This window comes from Molothrus aeneus, chromosome 5 (genome assembly GCF_037042795.1).
Source record: "Molothrus aeneus isolate 106 chromosome 5, BPBGC_Maene_1.0, whole genome shotgun sequence".
NCBI lineage: Eukaryota > Metazoa > Chordata > Aves > Passeriformes > Icteridae > Molothrus > Molothrus aeneus.
Window position 1 is genome coordinate 8,425,420 of NC_089650.1, and position 18,361 is coordinate 8,443,780.

Here is an 18,361-nt window from a genome sequence, read left to right on the forward strand (position 1 = left end):
ATCGCAGGGAAAAGGAGGGGGGACGAGCCGAGAGAGCCGAAAGAGCGGCGGGGACCATCCCCGATCCCCGAGCACGGCCGCGGATGCTCCGGGGATGCGGATGCTCCCACTCCGGGGGAGACACTCTGAATTTAAGTTTTTAAAATTTTTTCTCCTAAATTTTACCCTTTTTCCTGATGATTTGTCCCAGCGCGACCCCAAGGTTTCCGGCGGCGCGGGCTGGGGGCTGTGCTGCCCCCCGAAAGCCGCGCAGCTACCGCGGCTGCGGGGGTACCCCCGTCCCCTTTCCCTCCCCCCAGTTCCCCTGGCAGCCAGGCAGGGATAGAGGAGAAGGGATACAGGGATAAACAGAGGGGCAGACCACTCCTCTTTCATTTTCTCCGTTGCTTCCATCAGAGGCTTAAATTATTCGCGCCCCTCTTCTCCTCCCCCACCCCTCCTCCTCCCCTTTGGATTTAATTATTCGTGCTCAATATACTTGTACAGCATCCAGGGACTCAGTCTCAGGCCCTTGTGCTAAGGGAAGTATAAACAGAACAACAACAACAAAAAAACCCAGAAGGTTCTTGTCCTACAGTTACTTGGTTTTTTTCTTTTTCTTTTCCAAAGGCTTCAGATAAATCAGTGCTCTCAGTTGCACGGCCGTCGTGTTGCTGCTGCTTTACTCGTGGGGTAGGGAGTCTTTTTCAGTATTTGGAAACCCACACTCCCCACACTTTTTTTTTCTATTTCCTAGCTTGTGTTTATACTCTGGTACAACAGACAAGAGGGCTGCCTTTCCCTTGTGAGTTAGGGAGACAAGCAGAGGCTCCCAGAGAGCAGAGAATGGGAGCTCCTCACCTCGGGAGTCTGGGGTGGGACACTCAGCAGGTTACCAGCAGGGAAAGCCCCATCAGCAGGATGAGCCCTGGGCATCCTCAGACACTTTCTGCAGATCTCTTAGTTACAACTTCCTCCTGTGGATCAGCAAAACAAGCTCAGTGTCCCTACACCTGACAGAGAAAGTGAAGCTTGAAATGGAGCTTCCTTGCTGGTGGCAATGGAAGTCAAAGACAGGAAAACCTAGAGAAATGGAGATGAAATCCTGCAAATACAGCAGACGCAGGCCCACTTTTTCCAGCTGATGGAGTTTTATCATGGACTTGCAACTTCAAAAAAACATCTCAGGTCCTGCAGGCATGTGAATATCAGCTTTAATTTTTTGCAAGCGAATTGCTGAAACTTGTAGTTTCTGAGAGTAGTTGAAAAACAACTTCCAAGTACTAAAATCCCCAGCATATAAATAAAAATAATGTGGCTAATAATGTATTTCAACCTTGTGGTTTTTAAACGAATCTCATTTGTTTTGTTTTTGGGTTTTTTTTTTCCGGTACACATAATTTTTTTTGAACTTGTGTCTGATGACAGATTACTCTGCTGAGTGGTGTGAGCAGAAGCTGGAGGCCTTGAGTCTGATGATGGCCAGCAAAGTGCTGGTCTGGGCTTGAGCACTGGGGGAAGGTGGTGTCCTCTCCCCAGTGTGTAAAATCTCCATGTCTTCAAGGCCAAACCTGCTGATTCTCCTCTCAGCCAGTTCAACCCAATTCTATTGACCCCTGCCTTGCTGAGACAGCTTGCTACTTGTGTATCCCCCTCACCCTCCCACCGTGCAGTTCGGGCAGGGTTGCTCTGCTTGCAGAGGAGACCTGCCCAGAGGGATTGGTGTCAAGAGCCTTCAGTGCCCTCCAAAGATTCAGACACCGCATCTGGACACCTGGAAATGTCATAAGCTTTAGTGCCTGAGAGAACCCACAGTGTCACACAGCACATTGGGGGCTGCCCTGCCTGGTGAGTGAAGATGCCTGTGGAAAGGGCTGGAGAAAAGGGGACCAGAGAGGAGTGCATGATTCCTCTTATGCCCACCACACCTGCTCTGACCATCTGAGGAAATTGCTGAGAAAATCCCTGGCTGTGACTCTTTGCTCATCTAATCTCCTGAGCACACAAACAGGACAAACCCCAATGCTAGTTTTTTTCCCCTAAGTACCTGACATCTGAAATCCCGGCAGAAGTTATTTTAGACACATTTCTTAACAGAATCCTTTCTCTGCCGAGAGGGCAGGAGATCGTTTTGGCACTAGGAGCCACCAGCCCATCATCTCCGCCGGCAGTGGGCTCGGGGTGCTGCGGATCGGGGTGCTGGTCCCCGCGGCATGTCCCGGGCTGCTCAGCCTGCCCGCTGGCCCCGAGCTTGCCCCCAGCTCCGGACCTCGTCGGGGACGTGTCTCCAGAGCCCAACCCGGGCAAAGCAGCGCGGTGGGACGCTGCTGTCACAGCCCCGACTCAAAGGCAGCCGCCACCATTCCTCAGGCGCTCGGGCCAGCAGCGGGATGGGGTGCGTGTTTTTGTGGGGTGGCACAAACCCCGCCGGGCTTTGCGGGCTTTACAGAGGGATGAGAAGAGCAGGCTCGGGGGTGCCGTCCCACCCCTCTCGCTTTTCCCCTCGCTCGCCCCGTCCCACCTTTAGAGCCGGCGGCGGGGCAGGGCAGGGCCGGGCGGACGGGGCGGCGCCCGCCGCTGTGACCAATGGCACGGCTCCGCTGTTTAAATCGACTCGTTGCTGTCAATCATTTTCTTCTTCGTCAGCCTCCCTTCAATCGCCATATTGGGCTCGTCTCCTCTTGTTTTTTTCCGTCTCGCTTTTACTACGCGGCGGCGGTGCGATCGGCAGGGGCATCACCGGCACTAGCGCCATCGCCACCGGCGGCGGACCGGCACCGCGGGGGCAGCGCCGCGCTCCGCTCCTCTCCCGCCCGGGGCTCCCCGGCGGCGGCGGCGGCAGCGGCGGCTCTCGGGGCTCATCCCCGGGCCGGCGCTTATGCAAGGGCGCCTCCTCGCCCCTTCTCCGCGGGCCGAGGGCGAGCGGAGCCGAGGCGGGGCCGCAGCGCGGGGCAGCGCGGAGCGGAGGCGCGGAGCGGAGCCGCCGGGCGGAGCCGCCGGGCGCCGGGAAATAAAAGGCGTCGGAGGCCGCGGGGAGAGAGCAGCGAGCACAACAACCTCCGCCTGGAGCCACAGCGTGCGGGGAGATGTCAAACGTCCGCATTTCTAATGGGAGCCCTACCTTGGAGCGCATGGAGGCCAGGCAGTCGGAGTACCCGAAGCCGTCAGCGTGCCGGAACCTCTTCGGGCCGGTGAACCACGAAGAGCTCAACAGGGAGTTTAAGAAACACCTGCAGGAGATGAAGGAGACATACCAGAGGAAGTGGAATTTCGATTTCCAGAATCACAGGCCGCTGGAAGGCAGGTACGAGTGGCAAGCCGTGGAGAAGGGGAGCTCGCCCGACTTCTACTTCAGACCCCCCCGGCTACGGAAAGCCGTCTGCAAGTCCGCCGGCCGCCAGAGCTTGGATGTAAACGGGAATTGCCAAACCGTGGTTTTTGTCGGTTCTCAGGGAATCTCAGAGGACACTCACTGTGTAGCTCAAAAGACTGATGTTTCAGAAAATCAGACGGACTTAGCAGAGCAGTGCACTGCCCAGAGGAAAAGACCCGCGGCCGATGGTAACGTACCTCACGGCTCTGCCCCGCGTCCCACTCGTGTCAGCGCCGGCGCTCCGGCCCCTCCGCCCCTGCCACGCGTGGCACCGGCTCGGCGTGCCACCCCCCCGCCCCTTTCCCCCTAAAAAAGCCCGGGTAGTGTTTGCAGTCCCGGGGGTCCCGTCTAGAGTGGGAGCCGGTGGATGATTTGCAAGGAAGAGCCCTTAGACGCGGGTCAGATCCCCCGACCCCTCGCCGCCCTACTGCGGGGACCCGGGCTGCTGCCCAGGTGGGAGGAGGTTCACAGCGCTCAGCGAAAAACGAATATGGATTTTAGCCGAAACTTGGGAACTTGGGTCTCCTACCTAGGGAGAAGCCCATTTCCCCACCCCCTGCTCGCTTCACGCAGCCGATACCTGACATGGGGATCTGGGAATATTCCCCCTCGGTTCCATCTATCCCCTCTGGATGCTGAGCAAACATCTGGAAGGAAAACATTTTAATATCTTTCCTCTCCCCTCCCCCGCCACCCTTGTTTTTGATTTTCCCCTCCTAGATTCCTCTCCTCAAAATAAAAGAGCCAACACAACAGAAGAAGAGGTTTCAGAAGACTCCCCCAGTGCCAGTTCAGTGGAGCAAACACCCAAGAAATCAAGCCCGGGAAGACATCAAACGTAAAGCGTTTAGGTCAGTTCCCTTTAGGGTCTGGCATTAGGATGCAAGTAAGGGAAAGAAGGGGTGACCGAGTGTCTGCCCCGCATCTCTGAGGCGGTGGGGAGGGGGCTTCGAGCCCCTGTGGGCTCGCCGAGGGGTGTTTTCTGCGAGCCAGGGTGGCTTTCCCCGAGCGCTCGGCGATGGGTGTGTGTTGGAGGGTGGGGAGTGGGAGGTGCAGGGCTTGAAAAGAACAAAACAAGGAGCGAAGCCCAGGCTGGGCTCGGCAGCGTCAGGGGGCTGGGGCAGGGGCTGCGGTGGTGGCACTGACCCTGCCTTCCTGCGGGATGGGCACCGAGGGCCCTTTCCAGAGGGCCCTTTCCCAAGGACCGTGCGGGTGCAGGGACGGAGCTGGAAGCGCGGCTGGTGCATCGTGTCAGATGCCAGAGGATTTCGGGGGGCTTCCCCTGTCCCCCGCGCCCGGGCCTTTTTCACCTCGCATGTCTTGCCGTCGCATGTCGCGGCCACCTCGCATTGCAAGTCAAGAAGTTGGGTTTAAGGGGAATCCGGGCACTTTCTCAAAATCCGAGCAATGCAAGGTTGTTTTGTTTTTGTTTGGTTTGGGGTTGTTTCCCCCCCCCCCCCCTTTTTTTTTTTTTTTTTGTTTCTGTTGTTTTGGTTTGGTTTTAGAGGCTGGCAGGGGGAAGGGAGCGGGTTAATGGGAGGCTGGGTTGTGCAGCTTTTTTTTTTTTTTCCTTCCTTTTTTTCCTTTTTTTTTTTTCCTTCTCCCCTACCCCCTTTTTGTTGTTTTGTTTTAAGGCGAGGGCTGGGGCGGGGAGAGTTGGTAAAAACTGCGCCGGCGGTTTGGGAGCCGATGTTAGGAGCGAGGTTTACAATAAAACCATTTGCGATTGTGCAGAGAGAGAGAGAGAGAGAGAGAGATTAAGCTGTAAAGCAGAAGTTGCAACAAATTAGTCCCGCTGGGGTGAGCCGTGGCCGAGCGCGGCCATGCGAATGCCGCTGCTCCCGCCCGCTTTTGGGGGTGGGGGCACGGGAGGGGTCCCCCCGCGATCCCCGCAGCCGGGGGATGGAGGATGGAGGGGCCGGGGGGGCGGCGGGGGCCCCGCCCGGGCTGGGCCCGCCCGCCCCGGGGATGCGGTGTCGGTTTGAACCGGTTGTGCTGCGGATCGCGTTTCTTGTCGATGTTTTCTAATCGCTTTCCCTCGTCTTTTTTTCTTATTTTTTTTTTTTTTCCTCCCTTCATTATCCCGTTGCAGAGCGCCAAGGATGTGCGCGTCCTCGTTCGTCGGGTGCGGCGGGCGGCGATGAAGAAGAGAGGAAGGTGTAAAGTTGTAGTGGGAAAGGAAAAAAAAATACATATCGCCGATCTCCGGGAGATGGAGGTCCTGTACAAGCACTGAAAAAAAAAAAAAACAAACAAAAACAAACCAGCAACAAAACAGCAGCAACAAAAAGCAAACAATAACACTAAATTTTAGGCACTCTTAAAAGACCTGCCTCTAAAAGCATTGGATGTAGCATTGTGCAATTAGGTGTTTCCTTATTTGCTTCATTGTACTACCTGTGTATATAGTTTTTACCTTATGTAGCACATAAAACTTGTTGGGAGGGGGGAGGGACTGGAAGAGGGTGACCGATTGGAACTTGCTTTCACAATCTAGCAAGCCAAGAAATCTATGAAGAGAAGCAGTGTAGGTTTTGTATTACTTAAAGATGTATTGTCCCTTTAAGTGGGTCCACAGTGTTTTTTCTCTTTTTAAATTTTTTTTTTAAGAATTTTTTAAAATGTATCATTGTGGTAACTGTTCAGAGCAGATTATTGTGAAATTTCTTCTTACGGCATTGAACTGAAGAGGTGGGAGCTGTGATGATTCCGTTAGGTAGTAGCAGAAGTTCCCCACCTTCCCACCCCCCCCCAAATCCATATACCAAAACTGATAGCCTGTAAAAGTTGTGTAAAATCATCCCACCTGATTACATTGCCTGATTTTTTATTTTTTTTTTTTTAACCTAATCTGGAAGGCTTTTGCTCTGAGTCTGGAATATTGTTTTCTGAATTGACCCACTTCCTGAAGTGTTTGTGTGTGAGAGGAAAAGGGATACTACATCTTTAAACAGTATTTCTACGTTGCCTGTGTATCTGTATGTAAAAATAAAAAAAAAAGTTTGAAGTGTACCTGTGTACATAACTCTGTAAAGACACTGAGAAATTATACTAACTTATTTATGTTAAAAGATTTTTTTTTAATCTAGAAGACAATATTTTTTCCCCATAAAGCCAAAGTGGCATGTTTTTGTGCATTTGTAAATGCTCTATTTGGTAGACTTTTTAGAGGGTTTTTTCAGTTTGTTTTTTTTTTTTTCTCTTTTTTTTTTCCTTTTTTTTTCTCATAATTAATATGGCTGTGCTTAAAAGATTGCAGACTGAGCCAATTTAATTTTTTTTTTTTTTGTAATGTGTGGGGAAAAAAAAATCCAGATTGATATTGTTTCACATCAAGCAATCAATAAAGAAAACTGCCATATATAAGAAATATGGTCTTCATTAGTGTGTGTTTCAACATCCCTTAGCCTGGCACAGGAGGAAATAAGACTGCAAGAAATAACTAACAGTTTTCCTTTGAGTATCCATCTCTTCACGGGTCTCTGGCGGAGGTGAGAGTAAAGGATGCAGCACCTTTAGTGCAGCGATGCCATTTCTTCATGGAAGGGTGCTCAGGCATTGGAGCAGTGGTGGAGTGACCATCCCGGGAGGGATTTCAAACACATGTGGATGTGGCACTTGGGGACAGCGTTTAGTGCTGGGTTAACAGCTGGATTCGAAAGAGGCCTTTTCCAACATAAATGCTTCTGAGTCACCTCTATGGTAATTGGAATGATGTGCCCTCTTGGTGTAAAATTGTGGAATTTCCTGTGTCAAAACGTTTTTGGGGTATGGGGTGGGGTGGTTTTTTTTTTTGAGAGAGAGAAGAGGTATTTCGAGGTATGGGAGTCAGAGAACTAAGTCTTTAGACTCGAGCCCAAAAGAGCACCTCCCTGGCCGCCATCGGAGGGCCAGCGCATCCCCGGCATTCCCGCGCTCGTCCCTCCGTCCCTGGCTGCCGGTGACCGGGGCTCCGGGGCATCTTCCCCGGGCGGCGCTCGTGGCTATCAAAGATGGCGCCTCGCCCGCCCCGGGCCCGGCAGATGCCGGCGGAGGCACCGGCCGGCCCCCAGCACCGCCGGGGATGCTCCGGGCCGGACACGGGCAGGGCTGGCACCGCTGGTGCCGGAGGGGATGCCCGCGGTGCGGGGGATGGCGGGGGCCGCCCGGCCCTGCCGGCCACGCCCGCCAAGGTGCGAGCGGCCCCCTCCGCCCGGGGATGCGGGGGAGCGGCGTTCTCAGCCCCGGGGCTTGCGAGGAATAAATAAACACGTAGAAGAACACAGAACGGGGGCGGAGGGGGAGCACGGCTCCCTGCGAGGCTCGCCAGGGTCCACCCCCCTCCCCGGTGCAACGCGATCCTGTTGTTTATCCCGGCCGCGCCCGGGCTCGCCCTCGCTCCGAAACCTCCCCGAGAACGCCGGGCCGGCCAGAGGGGGCGAGACCCCGGCCGCCAGCCCCACTTCAGTGTCGGCCCGGAGTGGGTACGGCCGGCGCTGCCTTTGCCGTGCTCCGGTGGCTGCGGGGATCGCTGGACACGCTCCGTCCCCGCCCTCCTGCCCCATGCACAGGGACTGCCGGCGGGGCTGCGCAACCCAGCCCGCCAAACGTGGAAAACACTCGCGAAGATTTAGAAAGAAAAAAAAAAAAAAGAAAAAGTAAAAAGCCCCAAAACCGTGATGTTTTCCTTTTTTATTTTTATTTTTATTTTTTTTTTTTTTTTGCCCAAGTAAGAACAAAGTGATCTCGGTGGAAAATAAATAGCGGCGCCTCCCCGAGCCGGCCTATCCCCGCAGCCGGCGCAAGCCAAACCCCCCGGGCGGGGGACGGGGGCAGGGCGGGGCTGCAGCCCCGTGCCGGGGAGGGAGGCGGCGGGCGGGGTCCGTCCCGCTCCTCCGTCACGTAGGGCTGGGATGTGCCCTCTGACCGCTCCCCCGCTATTATTTTGAATTTTTTTTTTTTTCGTTTTCGTCGCAGCTCTCCTTGTTGCCGCGACCGATCGGTGCCGCTTCTCTGCCTGCGTGCCCGCCGCTATCGCGGCAGCGCCGGGGCAGCGCCGCGCCCGCCCCCGCCTCCTCCTCCTCCCGGTGACCCCCGGGGGATGCGCGGGGCCGGAGACAGAGGGGGGAGCATCCCCCGCCGCCCCACCCGGAGCGAGGGGGGCAGGGCAGCCACGCTCGGACCCGCCCCGTGCCCCCTCCCTCGGGAGCCGCTTGTGGCGCTTGCACGGCCGCAGCCCCGCGGGGAACTGGAGACGGGGCCGGACCCGCGCGGCGGGGGCAAATTTTTAAATTTTATTTCCCCCTTTCTCCTCTCCGCCGCAACGTTTCCTCCTCGGGCGGCTGGAGGCAACCTTGCCTCGCTGCTTTGGTGCGCCTGGCAGCGCTCGGCGGGCCGGGCCGGGGGAAGGGCAGGGCGGAGCGCGGCCCGCCCCGTCTGATGCAACCGCGCCGCCGCCCCGCGGGTGCGCACGCAGCACCCGCCGTCCCCCTCTCGCTTTTCCCCTTCCTCCCTCCCTCCCTTCCTCCCTCCCTTCCCCCGTCCCTCCCTCGCTGCTCCGCGGCCACACGTAGGCGCGCACCCCCCGCGTGTGCACACGCACGTACCTGCGCGCCCCCGGCAGCGCGCTCCCGCCGAGCCGTGGCTGCGGGGCTCTCGCGGCGGGAGCTGCGGGATTCTCCCGGCGGGAGCTGCGGGGCTCTCCCGGCGGGAGCTGCGGGGCTCTCCCGGCGGGAGCTGCGGGATTCTCCCGGCGGGAGCTGCGGGGCTCGCCCGGCAGGAGCCGCCGCCCCGAGGGCGCCCCGCCAGCCCCCGCGTCCCGCAGCGCTCCCGCTCCGCTCGCTCCCCCTCCCGGGGCTTCCATGCAGGAAGGGTTGGCGTTCCCTTCTGCGCCGCCCGCGCTCCCGTGCCAGAGGAGAGAGGTCTGACCCCTTCCTTAGCCGGGAGGATTTTGGACGTGGATCTGACCGTTTTTCACTGGAGACGTTTGGCGGGAAGGAAAAGTACTAACAAAGTGTCCTTAACGTCAATATTAACACCCAGTGCTTTTCGGCTGCCGAGCCAGCCTCCTCTTCCTCAGATGGGGAAATTATCTGGAAAACGATGTTTTCCGACATCTGTACCCATCTGTACTTCTCAGTAGCTTCAGCTGAAAAAAACCAAAACAAAACCGAATTTCATTTTCAAAAGAAAATGTTGCACTTCAGGAAATGTCAACATGTTTTTGTTTCAACATCCTACAGCATTTTTTAAAAAAGTAAATTTACTATCCTCATTTATTTTTAAAATACCAAAATAAAAAGGTCACACTATAGTAGCTTTAACAAAATGTATGATCTACAGTAAAATAATAAGATTATATTGTATGAATTGTTTTGCTCTTTCCCTGAATTAGATGTCTTCTGCTTTCATTTTACTGGAAAAACCCTGGAGACTTTCTGTACTTTTTTAATACTGATTTTTTTCCCCACCTCTGATGTTTCATTTACTTATGAAGCTGAAAAAAGGCAATTTTTTTCCTGCTGGGCGGGTTGTATCTGCACTTGTGGTTTGCTGTGCTTCATCCAGGCTCAGCCACCTCCTCCATCCAGGCAGCTTGTGTGCCTTTCCTCTCCCTGCCTGTTTTCTGTCTTGCCCACATCAGTCATTGCAAGACTGAAAATTAGGCCAAAAAATAGAGGGGAATGTGTTTTTCTTCTCTATTTTTTTGCTTTCTAATAAAAATAATTCCCACTTCACTTCACATAAAAAGCAAGCAAATGTATATTTTCCTGTAACATAAAATTAACAATGATAATAAAAATATAAAACCAACATGTTAATATGTAATGATAATATACCAAGTGCAACTGCCTAAAAACAAAGGAGCGTCAGACTCCCTGCTTCTCCCTGGAGAAAACAAAGCTATCGCTGCTTTGTAACCCCTCTGGAATTCCCCCCATTTCCCAGCCGTGCCTGGCTGTGTGTACCTTCCCCATTTTAATTAACCTGCTGGTCACAGGTTCTCCATGAGCCACTGGGCAGTTTGTTTGCTGTTGAGGGGTTGTAGGATCCTGTGGGCATCCGCTCTCAAGTCTCGGGGTGCATCTCCCTGGCTCTGGCTTTTGGAGAAGGGGAGGGTTGCTGCTGGGGCTGGCACATTGCAGGATGTCACTGCAGTGGAGGACACCAGTCCTTGGCCCAGCTGGACCAGGCTGACCTGCATGGCTGCTTGTGGCAGGCTGTGCTGTGCTGTGTTTTTCTGTGCTGTGTTTCTGTATCATGCTGTTCTGTGCTGTGTGTCTGTGGGATGCTGTTCTGCTCTGCGCTGTGTTTTACTGTGCTGTTCTGTGCTGTTCTGGGCTGTTCTGTGCTGTGTTTTTCTGTGCTGTGTTGTTCTGCTCTGTGCTGTGTTTCTCTGCTGTGCTGTGTTTTTCTGTGCTGTGTTTTCTGTGCTGTGCTGTTCTGTGTTATCCCGTGATGTGTTTCTGTGCTGTGCTGCTCTGTGCTGTGTTTTTGTGCTGTGCTGTTCTGTGTTATCCCGTGCTGTGTTTCTGTGCTGTGCTATTCTGTTCTGTTCTGTGCCGTGCTGTGTTTTTCTGTGCCGTGCTGGCAGGGGCTGCCCCGCTCCTGCCGGCAGCTTTGGCACCTGTCAGGCGGCTCTGGTGGAAGCAGGGAGCAGCGCACCTTGTGGTTCAGCGCTCCCATCCGCAAAGACAGGCTCTGCCAGCTCAGGCTTTTATACCTGGCCGTCCTGCTGTGCCTGCGGCAGTTTGGAGGAGACAGCAGGCAGGAACATTAGTTTCATTCCAGTTTTATCCTTGGCCTCACATCTGAGTCTTCAAACAAGGATTCCAGTCGTGGGCAGACGCCCCATTTTGTATGCTCCAGACTGTTCTCCCACAAAGACCCAGCAGTTCTTTACATGGAGGCCAAAAATCCAACTGTTGCCTGATAAAGCCTTTCTGTCATGACTGGCTCTACCCAGAGTGAAACCAGGCACCTACAAGTGCAGAAAGGGATCCCATCCCCTGCTACCTGGGCAGGCTGGAAGAGATGGCTATGTCCTAGCAAGTACAGATGCAGCTCTGGTCCTCACTTGCTTTGGGGAGGGAAGCTGGAGGTCTGGGACTGACCATACTGTACATTTTTCCTGCCAGGTGTGAAGCCTGGAGTTGATACCATGAGCTTGGTAACCTGGTACACCACACCAACTTCCGTTTTTTGAACTTTTTTTTTCTGGAACAAATGGTTGTTTCCCATCTGAGCTGCTGGCTTCTGGATGTATATGTTTTATTCTAGGGATCCCAAGTGAGGACATATGCATACACACATGAATATAGATATTTATTTATTTTTATTAGTGGAAGAGAGACCTCTACTGGCTCAGCTCACAGAGCCACTCGACTGACCACAGCCGAGCTTTCTCACCTTCTCTTCACCTACTTGGGGAATCTCCTGTGTCACAGCCATCTGCCAAGGGCAGCTAAGAAGCAACATTTCATGTTTTCTCATTAGAAGATCCAGCATGTAGGGAGTCCCTCAGCTGCAATTGCCAGCACATGAATTTGTGACAGCCCTTGGTGTAGTAAATCAAGTAGCTTATTTCCTTTAGGAGGAGATGAATCTTGGCCACTGATGCAGAGCAAAGAATTAAGAGTGTTACTGGTGCTGGAGGACAAGTCAGCAGGGTGTTTTAATTGACTTCAGTTGCCTTTTATTCTCTTTATGTTCTTTCTCCCAGCTGGTTCTGTAGCACTGCAACGAGGATGGCTTCAGAAACCATCTCTTGTGGGTCAGGGCTCTTTAGCATCTTGTCTCTGCTGTCAGGTGGATTGGTGTTGACCCCTACCTGGGCCATACCTGGGGTTGATCATCAGTTGGGTGCTTCTCTTCCTGGGTTGGGGAAGAGTTAATATAGAGTGTGTTTTTCTAGCAAAGCTGTCGTTATCTAAGCACAGGTAATGTAAAACAGGGCTTGGTGTTTGCAAACAGGTGGAGCTGGGTGAGCCAGTTGTGTAAGGCCTGTAAGTCCTGGGCTGCCAGTCTGCCTGAAAGCAGAGACAGTAGCTTGACAAAGGGCCTGGAGCATCTCCCTGCCAAGGAAAGGCTGAGGGAGCTGGGGCTGTCCAGCCTGGAGAGGAGCCCCAGCTGAGAGGGGCCCTCAGCCCTGGGTATCCCTGTGTGCTTCCTGGTGCTGATTTCTCTTTGTAAGGAAAGATCCAGAAGCACCTTAAAAATAAAATGCCAAAATGAAACAAGGCACTGAACACACAGACCTTCCCTGGGCAAGAGGATGGGAGTGAGCAAGCAAACCACATATGACAAATGTTAGGCATGTTGCTGAATGCAGCTCTGGAAGCTGCTCAGATGCTGTGGTCAGGTGGGTGGGTATTACAAACCTATCTGGGCTAGAAAAGAGAAACATTTTTCTAGAAAATGAAAAAAATCTGGTGGAGAGAGCACTGAGAGGTAATAAACATGCAGCAGAAGCCCTTTTGGGGTAAAGCTGCATTGCTGGGGTGCTTTGTAAGTAAGTGAGCCATCACTTCAGAGTTCAGAGGTACCAGATGTGCTCGTGGCAGTGCTGCTGAGGCAGCAAAGATGAGAGACAGAGCTGCTGTACCTCAGCTTCAGACAGGGTCTGCTTCTTTCCAAACAGCCAGAGACTTCTGAGAGGGTTTTTCCCCAGTTCCTGGATGTTCTGCATGGGTTTTGCAAGAAGCCCCAGATGAAGGGCTTGTTGTGAGTACCTGCTTTGAGTAAGAGCTTTGTCCTTGTTCTTCACTTTTGTCTCTTCACTGGCTGAAGAGTTCAGAGGACTGAATTACTCTTTCTCTGGATTCTGTGTGCTTTTTAAAAAAGACTAAAAATATTGTTTGGTGAAACAGTGTTTTGTAGCTGTGGAGAAATTATGGAGGCTAAAACTGATACACAAATTAGTGTTTTGTCTGATGAGATGGGAAACTGATTCAGGAATCCCATGACCATTATTATTAGTCTGTTCCTGGTACAAATCTCAGTGCTGAAGATGCTGTCGTGCTCCTTGGAAAAGCTCTGTAAACCAAAAAAGGGTGTGTTCCTCTTGGCTCTCTGATGATCAGTACTTGGAACTGAGCTTGTGAACCTCTGTGGTGATGGGACTTTCATTATTGCAGAACATGGGACTTGAGTAACCATATGGGAAAGTAGCCACTCTTTTAGGTACTCTGTAAGAAAAGGGTTAGGAGACCACAGGGACAGATTAGGGGACCATCTGAATTTGAAGTCTTTGATCAAATGCAAATTTTTTTTGGGGGGGTCAGTGAACAGAGACAGGATAGAAAAGCTATAAGAAACCATGACATGTAAATACTTTTTTGGGTTTTTTGTTTGTTTGCGTTGGTTTTGAGGCCCATTAAGTGTAAAGTTTTCTCATATATGACACATAAAACAGCACACAGGATGATGGAGTTCTTTCAGGCTGCCAGAGTCTCCCTCTGTCTGGAGACAGATAATTTATTGTCATGTATGACCTGTCACTAATATCTGATGGTAACCCAGGGTGGCAATCTCAAAAGACCAAAAGAAACACCAGGATCATGCTGAAAAATCTGAACTTTTTTTCCCCTGCTTTTTGCACCAGCCACAGAGAATTACAGCATTTCTTTGGTCAAATGAGGGGAAAATAACCATTTTCCACTTTTTCATTAGTACCCCACCAGAAGCTGGATGTCTGTAATTTTACAGGAATACTCAGAATTGACAGATGGCCATTGGTGTATTTTGTGGGGGTCTCAGTGGAGATGGATAACACTGCATCTTTAATCTGCCCTGAAACAGATTAAAAATGACAAATGGGTCTGTCCAAAGACGGGGTAAAAGTTTTCTTTCTTCAAGAAAATTTGCAAACAACCTATCCCCTCTATCTCTCCCCTCTTTGCTCTGCAATTACTCTGCAATCTGGGCCAAAGCTCCTCCAACAGTAGGAACTGTGGCCAAGGCTGGGGAGACCACTGATTCTCCACCTCCCTACAGTTTGTTGCCCCTTTGAAGAGCAGCTGTTGCCTTTGAAGAGAATTTTTCTGAGCAAATGAGTATCAGCAGAGAGGGTGAGATTTTGGCTGGAGATGGGCAGCAGCAAATTCCCTTCCCAGAGGGGACTCTGCTGGCAGAATACTCACAAGATTGAGGTTCAGCTGCTCCACCAGCCCCTTCTCACTCAGAATGCACAAGTGGTGATGGAGCAGGGGCACAACAGAGCTGCTCTATGTAACCCTGCTCCTGGCCTGAAGTCCTTGGGAAGGAGGGAGGTCTCTGTCCTACCTGGCTCTGACCCCTCAATCTTTTTGCTGCATTTCTGAGCTGAACTGGAGCTGAGGTAAATGCAGAATTTGAAGTCAAGGCTAACCTGCCTGCAGAGCAGGATGGAGTGCTGTGTTGCATAGGTAAGAGGCCTTACTGGGTAGGGCTGTCATTCCAGAGAAGCAAGAGTTCTGCAAATGCTCAAATGTCTTTGTATTACCCTTCTGCCACCTTTTGTTCCTGGTGGTTTTTTCCATATCCAGTTACGTAGTTATGTCTTTTTATTCCCTGCAATATATCCTTGTTTTCTCCATCACTTCTCCAACCTGCCTCTGACCTCTGAATCCAAACCCAGTCTTGCTGGTGGTTTGTGCTGATATTCAGAGTTATTCCCTGTTTCTCCTGAGCATCTGGTATGTGCCCCACCCTGAGTGGCTGCCTCTGGCTGTGAGGGAGGTGGCAGATTAATGTATTAGGGACTGACTTTTCATGTTAGGTGCTTAAACCCCAAATGTCTGTCCTTAAAACTCTGTGTTGGCAGTCACCCCTATCTGAAGGTGCCTCAAGTTCCTGAGTACCTGCTTTACATGTGATGCTGGTGAGGTGTAAAGGTCAGGAGAACTGAGCATGGCTGGCTTGCTCCCATGAGATCCTCCTGAGTGTTTCCCTCTGTCACTCCCTGGAGATGCTGGCACCTGATTGAAACTATGCAAATATTACCAGGAGAGCAAAGACAAAGAATTCAGCAAGGGAAAATGTCACTCTGTGACTTAGTTTGGTAGGATAATGGGTCTGTAACATAAACTGTCAGGCAGGTGTGTGTATGGTGTATATGGTTGTACATCACTTTGCTGGACAGCCCTTTGGGAAGTGAAACCTGGAACCTGCTGTGTGGCTTTATTGATTTTTGGGTTTGCTTTATGCAGGGTGATTGCTGAAACAAGACTTGTTAGTGGATGTCAGGCCATTCACAGCACTGTGTTTTTATGCTGTTTTTCACAAGCACTAATAGAGAAACAGTGCAGTCTTCATAAGCACTCAAATTTGTCTTGACTAAGCACACCATTGCTGAATAAAGTATGCACCTATTGTTTTCAGACAGCTGTAATCCCTCTGCAGACTTTAGGGTAATTTAATCCCTTGACATGACTGTGCAACTCCTGTTATTTTTAGGCATGTACATTAAGAAAAGGAAAGGTCCATTTAATCTGAAAACATATTAGCAAGCATTCCCGGTTTCACAAATCTGAACCAGGTACCACAGGGAATAAACTGAAAGTCATTAACGTGTGATTGCTGTTTGATGGCTGGAATGAAGCAGTTTCACACCCTCTCCCTACCTCCTTTTGCAGGTACTACAAAGTGAGTTGCTACTCTTGGACATCATGTCAGCAAATGTTAAAAACTCATTGCAGATTGTTTGGATACCAGCTGTCCACAATCTGTGTGTGGTGGCCTGCTGGCCATGTGGGTGAAAACTGGTGGGGATGAGAGAAAGGCTTGAAGTCCTCTCCTGTCAGTGAGGGATGCGTGTCAGTGCCCTTCCTGATGATGCCTGAGGATGCTGAACTCACCTGTCTGCCATCCCTGGTGATGCAGCCCAGAGGACTCTCACTGCCTGCTCTCCTCCTCCTCCTTCTCCCAAACTCCTGAGTCACTCAGGACAAGTGACAATGGAGACTGTCAGGCTGTGTGATGAAGCTGGTGCCTGTGGGCTTGTGGCTTCCAGATGCTGGAGCCGAGGCCCTAAGTCTCCTCTTTGGCACAGCAAGGAGCTCCTGTGTTGCTCATCATGAGACTTGTGCAAAGCTGTTCCCCTCCCCAGCTCTACAGGGGAGGTGGGGTTAACAGGGGAGATGGGGTTACTAAAATCACTAAAATCACTAAAATCAAAGCAGTTTCGTGAAGGAGGTGAGGATTTAATTTCTTTCTGGATATTCCTAGCAGCACCATCCTAGCAGCACCATCCTAGCAGCACCATCCTAGCAGCACCATCCAATAGGCACTGGGACATGTGATGGAAACTGAGGAGGATGTTTTTCAGACCTCCACAGACTCTTCTAGGCTTAGCTTGGGTGGGAAAGTGAGGCTCAGGCTCTGCTTGTAACTGTCCTCTCTGAGAAAGAATGAAGAAAGGCAATGGCAAAGGACAAAGTGAGGGAAAAACCTTAAGCTGTGGCATTTCATGGGGTGGACAGCTAGCAGGAGATTGTTGACTGTTTGTTGAAAAGTCTTGCTGGCTGTGTTTGCTTTGGATACCACAAGTCACTGGGTCCTGGTGGGGACTGTGAGTCATGTTCCTCCTTGCAGTGGAAAACACGGATTCATCGCTGTGGTGCTGCGCTCCTGGCAGGGCCAGGGCCCCTTGGGAAAACGGGAAGGTGGCACAAGGCAGGAGGTGTGGAGGCCTTTCCCTCCAAAGGAGATAGGAAAGTGTTTCTGAAATGCCTTTTTCTCTTTGGACATCCATCCTTACTTCTGGGGAGAGCTTTGCTGTGTCCTTGAAAAAGGGATGTGCTGGAGTTCTTGTGTGCTTGTGTTGCTGTGGATACAGGGCTCTATTTTTGTGCTTCTTGCATAAGTTTTACCCGCATCTTGCAGTGCCCTAAATGCATTTTTAGGGTTTGGGGTCCTGGGTAGCTAAAAGCATTGAACTTGCATATTCTGTGGTCTCTATGGGAGTCTTGAGAAGGCTGGTTGTGACCACATTCCCTCTGCTGTCCCTTCCTTTGGCAGAACTAAACCAAATGGTGGTTTCCTCCAGTTTATGAAGGAGTGATGCCTTTATTTTGACTCAGGAGATGCTGGAGCTCCCTTTCTTTGGCTCACATGGAGAAGCCATCAGTAGAAGGAGGAATAATGCCAGCAGCTGTTGGAGGGCCAGCACGAGGTCAGCGTGGTCCAAAATACCAGTGCTAATTCTGGCTCTGAGTGCACAGGGCACACAAATCACCCATGACTTTTGGTTTTCCTTGTACCAGTCCAGATTCAACCCTTGATTTTATTCCTGCTGGAAGGGAAGAACAGACTTGCCATGGCTCCTGGTGTGGGTACAGGCTGTCACTGTAGGGGAAAAGGACCTCTGTGTCAAGTGTTGGTGAGCTGTGAGCTCCTTCCTTTACATGATGGACAAGAAATTCTTTCTCTGCTGAGGGACCAGTTGCTCTGCCGCACATTAACTGCCTTGGTAGTACCCAGTAAATGGTGGAATAATAATAATGATGTGGTTACAGGCCATCTGAAATGAGGTTGTGGCTGTAGCTGTCCCCATGGGCCACCTCCTCCTGCCTCCTGTGGGAGAGCGTGGGGCTGGTAAAGAGGCTGTGTGTGGTAAGAGAACAGGTATTTAAGGAAATGGGCTTTAAATGAGAACTTAATTACTCACTTTTGGCCTCATATCTGAGCAAGAATAACATGAAAACCTGAAATTAAGCACTAGTTGCATTCCAATACAGGGAAGAATGCCTCCAGTATTTGAAAATAATTCGAAGATAAATAGAATTAATACTTAACATATGAAAGAGACAGCTAATGTTTTGACAGACAAGCCTCCTCCTCAGAGCCAAGAACATGCATTACCTAAAGGAGGAAAATCCTCATTTGTACTGAAGGTTGCCAGGAGTCATAATTAAAGAACAAAATTAGTCAAGGAGAGGATGGAATGAAGAGTAAAAAGATTGTTGTTTCTTAGATAACTGGGCAGGTGTTGCTGAAGGAACACACACACATTTCTGTGGGGTTTTTTTTTTTCCTTGATCCATCTCTGTG

At 51.4% G+C, this 18,361-nt stretch overlaps 1 protein-coding gene across 1 annotated transcript; it reads left to right on the forward strand.

Annotated features, from left to right (window-relative positions):
• Positions 1–2,869: 2,869 nt before the first annotated feature.
• On the forward strand, positions 2,870–6,364 carry CDKN1B (cyclin dependent kinase inhibitor 1B). Its single transcript, XM_066550579.1, has 3 exons — positions 2,870–3,540; positions 4,073–4,203; positions 5,445–6,364. The coding sequence occupies exons 1-2, from the start codon at positions 3,066–3,068 to the stop codon at positions 4,192–4,194; spliced, it is 597 nt and encodes a 198-aa protein (XP_066406676.1). The 5' UTR covers positions 2,870–3,065; the 3' UTR covers positions 4,195–4,203; positions 5,445–6,364.
• The last annotated feature ends 11,997 nt before the right edge of the window (positions 6,365–18,361 follow it).

What these genes read in the sequence shown, in the direction of transcription:
- CDKN1B (XM_066550579.1), top strand. Translation starts at nt 3,066, where the DNA reads ATGTCAAACGTCCGCATTTCTAATGGGAGCCCTACCTTGGAGCGCATG. An exon ending in GAAAAGACCCGCGGCCGATG is followed by an intron (nt 3,541 to 4,072) that starts GTAACGTACCTC and finishes TTCCCCTCCTAG; the next exon opens with ATTCCTCTCCTCAAAATAAA.